The sequence below is a fragment of the Microtus ochrogaster genome, chromosome 1 (genome assembly GCF_000317375.1).
Source record: "Microtus ochrogaster isolate Prairie Vole_2 chromosome 1, MicOch1.0, whole genome shotgun sequence".
NCBI classification, from domain to species: Eukaryota; Metazoa; Chordata; class Mammalia; order Rodentia; family Cricetidae; genus Microtus; species Microtus ochrogaster.
The window spans coordinates 114,096,764-114,104,865 of NC_022009.1; the positions used below are offsets into that span (position 1 = coordinate 114,096,764).

Genomic DNA, 8,102 nt, shown 5'->3' on the forward strand with positions numbered 1-8,102 from the left:
TCTGAAGTGTCTACACTCTTCCTTAAAAACTTTTTTTTTTATTTATTTGTATGAGTGTTTTGCCTCCATGTACGTGTGTGTTGAGCATGCCATGCTCTTGGAGGCCAGAGTGGGTGTCTGGAGTTAAAGAGCCTGTGAGCAATCATGTGGATGCTGGACAGGGAATCCAGGGTTTCTGCAAGACCAGAAAATACTCTTAACCCCTGAGCCATCCCTCCAGCCCCTACACTCCTCCTTTTACAACTCAGTCTCCTAATTTGCTGAATATTGCTGAGTTTAGCAGAGGCCAAGAACTGCGCCTGCCAACTGCCTTAGACACAGACACAAACACTGCCCTCCGAGCCTTTCCAAGTAGGAGGTCAAGAACTAGACTGAGGTTGCTACAAGGCAACCCTTTCTGAGATTTTTTTTCCCCCTAGTAAATTGATCCACGTGGGACCAAGAGCTACTGAGTTTGTAGATTAGGGAATAAGAATTCTAAATCCAAACTACCCAGTGTCAAGTTCTGGCTCAGCCAGTCTATGACATTGGGCGAATTACAAACCACTGCCCTTAGCCGAGCGGCGGTGGTACATGCCTTTATCCCAGCACTCGGGAGGCAAAGGCAGGCGGATCTCTATGAGTTAGAGGCCAGCCTGGTGTACAAGAGCTAGTTCCAGGACAGGCTCCAAAGGTACAGAGAAATCCTGTCTTGAAAAACCAAAATAAAAAATAAAATAATAAAATAACAAATCACTGTCCTTCATCTCTTCACATGCAAATGAGTAGGAAAATAGTTTCCTCTTAGAAATTTTGAGGATCAAATGAGTTAGAAAATGTTAACATCTCCAACAACAAATATCTATTAAGCTTTTATTCTTTTCACAGCCTGTTCAGGGGGTTCAGAGTATTTTCTTGGCCACACTGGGACCTCCTCCCACTTAAGGATCTTAAAGTCACTATACCACAGTACAAAGATATAACTAGAACAAGATTGTTGAGACTAGGCCTAAAATTTGGAACTGGAGTGGTTGAGGTCAGGGATGATCCTAAAGACCTGAAACTCCCCAGCTTCCACCTGAGCCTGAGTCTCTGTCCCCACCACCCCATTTCAGATGTTCTTGGGAATTGAACTTAGGGCATCTGGGACACTAGATCAGCCTTCTGACCACTGGGCTATACCTCCAGCATCCTCGAATAGGGTTTTCACCAAGTAGGAGTTCATGAAATTTACACTTGTTTTTATACAGATCTGTGACCTGAGTTTTAACATTATATGTGATTCTGTGAGGCTAGAGAAGCGAAGTTATTAAACAGCAACATTGACTGTGTGTGCCACCCCGCAGTGAACGCCCTGGGCTCAGGAAAATGTCCTCTGATCCAGGTGAACAGGAAGAATCAGTCAAACCATCCAGGAAGTGACATGCTAGCTTAGACTCACCCTGGAAAAAAAATTGTCAAAAGAAGTTAGAAGCAATGATGAAGCAGATTCGGTTCCGTTGTTGAGTTTTGATAGAGAGAGATCTTAGAAAGGTTACTCTTTTTTTGCTTTTCTTTTTCTTTTTCTTTTTATTTTTTTTTTATTTTTCGAGACAGGGTTTCTCTGTGGTTTTGGAGCCTGTCCTGGAACTAGCTCTTGTAGACCAGGCTGGTCTCGAACTCACAGAGATCCGCCTCCTCTGCCTCCCAAGTGCTGGGATTAAAGGCGTGCGCCACCACCGCCCGGCTTCTTTTTTTGCTTTTCAAGACCAGGTTCCTCTGTGTAGCTTGGGAGCTTTTCCAGGAACTCACTCTGTAGACCAGGCTGTCCTTGAACTGCCTCTGCCTCCTAAGTGCTGGGATTAAAGCCATCAGCACCCAGCTAGGAAGACTACTCTTGGCTGCATCCTTGGGGTGAGGGCAATGGGTGTGATGAGAAACTGACTCTTCATTTGCAGACCTGACTGCATCGCATTAGTGGGGAAGGTTCTGAAAGTAGAGCTCTCTCTCTCTCTTGATCTACATCTCTGGCGTCTGGGAAGAGCTCCCTAAAGAGGAAGACAAGACTTTTCAACCACCTTGCAAATCATTTCTCCATCCTGCTGGACCTAGCTGCTAACTACCGCAGCCTTGAAGTTGGCAGGCCTTCCTGTTCCAAAGCGGGAGGGTTCTTGGCAGGAGGCGGCAGGCTGGAAACAGAATGGTAACTGGGTTGGCCAAGCACCTTCCATGTCGGCTGGAGGAAAAGGAAACTGGGTACTTCCCATCTGATCCAGATTGTCTGGTCTGAAAAATAATATGAAAGTACAGATAATTCCCAGATGTTTAGAGTTGGCTTTGACATGCCAAGCATTCTTGGCAGTGCACTTACCTTGCCAAATGTTTCATTTAGGTTTTATTTTACATTTCCTGATCGCAGACCATCTGAGCAGTCGGGGAGTAAGTGCGCCAGCTGTGTGGGTGGGTGGGTGGCTCCTGAGGTTTAAAACCTGGACTGTCACTCTAATGCGCCTGTCACCCCAAGTGATCAGTATTTGTCCGCTTGCATCTGCCACGGATGATGCCTACGTGTGTGGTGTCTGCATGTACATGCAGGCGTACCTGCCTGTGTAGGAATGTGTGAGGCCAGAGGTTGACATCAGGATGACTTCCTCAGTTACTTCACCCTATTTGTTTATTTATTTAGTTAGTGGGTTATTTTGAGACAGGGTCTCTCTCTGAGCCTGGGGCTTGCAGTTTGGGGCAGCCTGATTCTCAATATCGGGGATCTGCATGTCTCCACCCACCCCCCCCCCCCCAGCCAACCTCAGAATGCTGGGGTTGCAGACAACACCCAGATCCTGGCTTTTACAGAAAGCACTTGACTCACTGAGCCATTTCTCCGGCCTTCTAGGTAGCTTTTCTGACCGCAGCTCTGTCATGTCACGTGATCTTCACACGCGTCCGCGTACGTCACAGAATACGGAACCTCCTCCTCAGCGGCAGCCAGCACTCCACCGCAACCTCACAGCAAACTATATTTGGGGCACCATGCAGGCTGTTGCTAATGTGAATTGTATTTTGTTTTTCCAGACAGGGTTTCTTTGTAGCTTTGGAGCCTGTCCTGGAACTAGCTCTTGTAGTCCAGGCTAGCCTTGAACTCACAGAGGTCCGCCTGCCTCTGCCTCCGAGTGCTGGGATTAAAGGCGAGCGCCACCACTACCCAGTGTGAACTGCATTTTAAGTCATAGCCAGTCCCTCTTGACTGGCCAGATGAGAAGGCCTCTTTTCCTGTTATTCACAGGATCGCTGCTTCCAGACAAGTTAAAAGGTTTGCTTACATTTCCTGGCCAGGGGCTTACCTACGGAGAGGAAATCTCTGAGACTAAGGGTCTCGGCACCAAGTCCCCCCCCCCCCAGAGCCTTGGCGGGCAGGGTGGCAGTCACTCCCAACCAAAGAATTTCAAGCATTCTTTTGCTCCTCTATTTGGAAGGTGCCAAGCAAGGGTGGGGGTTTGGTCGAGACTAGCCCTGCTGGAATAAATTAGTTACAGGCCTAAAGCTGGAAGTTCAGGGAAACTGGTCTTCTCCATTCCGTTGAAGAGTTAAGCATTCTTCCCGCCGATCTGGTGAGGAGGGCATTTCCTAATTCACTTCTTACAGGGCAAGGCTGTTCAGAGGAAATTTTTAATCCTTAAAAGGTATTGTGCAGTCCACCTACGTTTTCCAAGCAAATATTTTCACATCAACCCTCTTCCTAAAGAGAAGGGTTGGCAAATTCAGGTATCCCGTGTGTAGTTCTGAAAAATTCCCTATAGATTTTCTTTGATTCAATTTCTTGAAGGGGGAAAAAAAATCAAGGAAGCAAAGCCAGCCAATGCGCCGGGGGCACCACCACTCAAGACCTCCCTTCTTTCTCCTTTTCGGTCCTCTGGAACCCTTAGGTCGGAAGGGATGTTTGGCCCCCACCTTCAGGACAGATCTCCACCCCACTTCCCGACCCCCAGGGCAGATAACAGCCCCCCCACACACACACACACGAGCGCGCTCCCGCCCCTGTAGCCACACACACACCTCGCTGAGGTCATCCTTAGTGTCGCTGGGAAGGGGAAGGAAACGTGAGCGAAAGCAACAGGTTCCACCCACTGCCTGAACTTGGAAGTGGATACCAGGGGCGGTGAAGGGAGAGGAAGCAGCAAGGCGGAGGAAGGTGGAAAGGAAATGATGGGCTTGATCGCTGGGCACCGGTCACTTGAGCTCCCAAACGGTTTGTGTTTTTGCTTGTGAGGGTGACAGGAGGGCCTTTCCAGGGTCACTTGGGGACTTCCGCGTGGACTGGGAGGCATCGGACCCGCGCGGCCCCCCAGGACGTTTGGGCTGGGTAAAGAGCCCAGCGAAGAGGCCTTGAGGTGCGTTCGGGCACACAGCACGCTCCCCAGGGCGCGGCCCTCACACTCGGCGAGGTCTGCAAGCCTAGCGCACGGCAGTCTCCGTCCGCCGCCCTCCGGCCTTTCCGAGCTCTCCTAGCGGGCCTCTAGCTCCAGTCTCCGGCGGGGAAAACCGGGCGAGCGGACTGCGCCGCACCCCGCCGCCTCTGGGCATGCTCCGTGGCGGGACCGGCTCAGCCGCCGCCGCCGGGAGGGCGCGTCCTCCCTCCCCCAGGGCGGCGGCGCCTGCAGCGACTATCGCTGCACCCCGGCCCCGCACACCTTTGGTGGTAGCTGAGGGGTGCCATCTCTCCGGGCGTGGGCCGACAGCGCCCCCCGTGCCCATCCTTCCTGAGAGGGACCGGCCGAGGAGGCGCGCAGGCGGGATGCGCCCTGCGACTACTGCGGTGCCTTAGAAAGTAAAGCTGAGCTCGCCCGGCGCGGGGCTGCTAGCCGGTGCCGGGAGGGGGCGGGGCGGGGCGGGGCTAGGTGGGGGGTGGTCCCAGTGCCCCGGCGAGGTGCGAAATCAGTTTCTACCTCCTTCTTCTCGGGTCCCGCCCCCGGGGAATCAGAATTTAGTGGGAAAGTGTCTGGGAGAATCCTTGGGGCGGAGTGCTAGGGCGCTCCTGGCGCAAAATGGTTAACACCAAGTCCGCGCGCGCCCCTGGGCTATGAGGGTGAAAAGTGCGCGCCCGTGGCTGCGCACCCCTTTGCTAATTTGCGGGTTAGTTACCCGGAGGAAGTCAACTTGTGTGGGGAGGGGTGGGGGCAGCTCAGGCTGCTGCTGGCTCCCGCCCAGGCCTCTTAGGGCTCTCGCACCTCGCGGCAGGCGGGAGCCGCGCGCGGGGAGGTCGGGGCGGGCAGCGGGCGGCCGGAGCAGGCTCGACCGGGCCACTCACTCTCTCTCTCTGCCTCCTCCCCCCCAGGATTACCGAGAGGATGGGATGGATCTAGGCAGTGACGCCGGCAGCAGCAGCAGCAGCAGCCGCGCCAGCTCACAGTCCAACTCCACCAAAGTGACCCCTTGCTCCGAGTGCAAATCCTCATCGTCGCCGGGGGGCAGCCTGGACTTGGTGTCTGCTCTGGAGGACTATGAAGAGCCCTTCCCGGTCTACCAGAAGAAGGTGATTGATGAGTGGGGTCCGGAGGAGGACGGGGAGGAGGAGGAAGAGGAGGACGATCGAGGGTATCGGGATGACCGCTGTCCGGCCCGGGAGCCCGGGGACGTGAGCGCCAGGATCTGCAGCAGCGGAGGCGGGAGCAAGAGCGCCACCACCACCATGCCGTCCCCGATGCCTAACGGCAACCTCCATCCTCACGACCCCCAAGACCTCAGGCACAATGGCAACATGGTTGTGGCCGGCCGGCCGAGCGCCTCCCGGGCTCCCCGCCGAGCCATCCAGAAGACCCAGCCTCCTGGGAGCCGGCGCGGAGGCCGAAGCCGGGCAACTGGGGGGCTCTGCGTTCAGCCTCCGGACGGCGGGACGTGCGTCCCAGAAGAGCCCCCGGTGCCCCCGATGGACTGGGAGGCGTTGGAGAAGCATCTGGCCGGGCTGCAGTTCCGGGAGCAGGAGGTGCGAAACCAGGGTCAGGCGAGGACCAACTCCACCTCTGTAAGTTGGCCCGGGTGCGTGCCCACGCGCGCACACCCGCGTATACACCTCGCGCGCAGCCCACACGCCCCTTCTCCGCGCTCCCGCCGGTGGTGGCCCCATTCATCCTTTCCCAAGGGTGGGGGCTGGGCCGGAGAGCCTGCCTCCTGTTCCCCTGGGGTACGCTTGCTCTCTGTGAGCTGTCTGGGTTTACAGGATGGGCGGAGAAAAGGGAGGGGCAGCCAGAGGGCAGCGGAAAGTCGGGCTAGAAGGAACCCGCGACTCATTTTTGATGGAACTACTTATGGAGACTAGGTTGTGAGTCACTTGCCTGAAAATAAATCTAGGGAGATTTCCTCGCCGAAGAAAAGTCCCTGCGGGGGCTGTTTCACACTGTAATAGTTGTGGCTTTGTCCATCCTGGTGGGTCTTCCTGCGTTGCCACTCACGTCTCGCCCTTAGCCAGGCTATGCCTGTGCACGCCTGTGCACATGCACGCACTCGCCTGCCCACACCTCAGATCTGGCAACCGGGTGTGTTCCATCCCGGCCCCTGGATTCGGATGGATTATAGGCCCTCCTGACTTTCTTCCATGAAACCTGAGCGATTGCTGACCTGGAGGAACCGGGTGAATTGAACTGCCAGAATGAGGGAGGGGGTCGTTGCCTCTGTTGCCTGACTCACTCCCTGTCGGCGAATCCCTTCTTGTTTTGATAAAAGAACCACTTAGAGTTCCTTACCGGAGGCTACAGCCTCAATTCAGGAAAAGCCAGACAGGGAGGGGTGCCGGCGTGGAGGGGAAGGAGGGAGAGAAGGAGGGCTGCATCTATAATAAGCTCAGGCAGGTTTGTACTTGTCTCAATATCTTTTTTTTTCTTTGCCCCTGAGAGGCGAGCAGATAAATGACTCAAAAGGAGAACATCACGAATGTAGCTCCCCCTTTTATCACTGTTTGAGATAAAGCAACAGTTGTAATTTGAAATCATTAGTGATAGCCCTAAACAGGGCTGAAGGGCACAGTTTCAAGGAGCTGCTTTCTGTGTGTGGCAGCTGTGTGGCAGTGCGGGCAAATGCTTGCTTCTCAGGTGTAATCTGGCTACTCGGAGTCTCCGGGTCTTCTGGAAATTGGGTGTATGCACTTTTGACTTCAGGGGTGAGGTGGTAACTGGGGTTTCACAGAGCAATTGGCACAGTTTCTGTCAGTCAGGGCCCTTGGTTGACAGAGCCTATCGGTTAGTGTCCCTCGAGAGATTACCTATTAAATTAATGATCGCGGCTCTTTATACGTTTACCACGTCTCAGTAACAGACGTGGAATCTTTCCATTACAGACACTGCTGTTTCTAGTCCGGGCAATAGGAAACATCCTTTCCCCATTACACTCTCAGGGAGTGCAGATAAGCACTTACACAGCTGTAACTGGGCTGAGATTCTGGTAAGTGAGATAGGGAAGACTGTCTGCCCTCTAGGAACGTGACATTTGAAGGCTTCCCTGACAGGTTCTCATCCCAGGGCCCGCACATTCTCTTGTTGTGGCTTCGTTATTGGACCACCTTTGAGACCTCAGCTATCCTCTGTGGAGTTACTTCCTCCTAATTTCTCAGATGCCCAGGCCCCCGGCTCTCCTAAAAATGTAGGCTCTTGGTAATTTTAGAAGTTAACTCATTTTTGTTTTTATTTTTAAAGAAGTTCCCCCATATATTTTGTGTATTATACATTATCTATATTGTATATAATATATCCCCATATATACATACATATATGTGTGCCACAGTTCACTTGCAAAGGTCAGAGAAAAACCTTTGGGAGTCTGTTGTCTCTCCATGTGGACCCTGAGGATTAAGCGGTGGACATAAGGCTTGGTGATGCCTCAACCCGCCGAGCCATCTCACAGTCTGGTTTTGGCTTGTGGTTGACTAAAGTTATTACTGCATGTTTGCTTAGAGTGGCACTCTCAAACTAAGTTATCTGTGAAATCACCTTAATGCTTAGAAGCGTTGTATGCAGATATACACAACCACAGAAAGCTCGGTGGTCTCTGTGACTTGTGTGTGCACTGTGTTATTAGCTAAAGTTGTTACTGTGGGTCCCTGTTGTAAGAGTTTTTATTTTTTATATTTATTTATTTATTTATTTATTTATTTATTT

General features: G+C 52.9%; 1 protein-coding gene across 4 annotated transcripts in view; it reads left to right on the plus strand.

Annotated features, from left to right (window-relative positions):
* The window catches only part of LOC101979993 (IQCJ-SCHIP1 readthrough transcript protein), a 658,776-nt gene that overhangs the window by 521,064 nt on the left and 129,610 nt on the right, over window positions 1-8,102 (plus strand). Inside the window, exons 1-2 of one of the 4 annotated variants that reach the window (XM_026783101.1) lie at window positions 4,126-4,204; window positions 5,291-5,977. In XM_026783101.1, the coding sequence (XP_026638902.1) occupies window positions 5,309-5,977 (669 nt within the window). In that variant the 5' untranslated portion in view covers window positions 4,126-4,204; window positions 5,291-5,308. Of the gene's footprint in view, window positions 1-4,125; window positions 4,205-4,690; window positions 4,784-4,998; window positions 5,089-5,290; window positions 5,978-8,102 lie in introns of those variants that run through there. The other 3 variants (XM_026783085.1, XM_005344090.2, XM_005344086.3) reach the window with 3 other exon arrangements.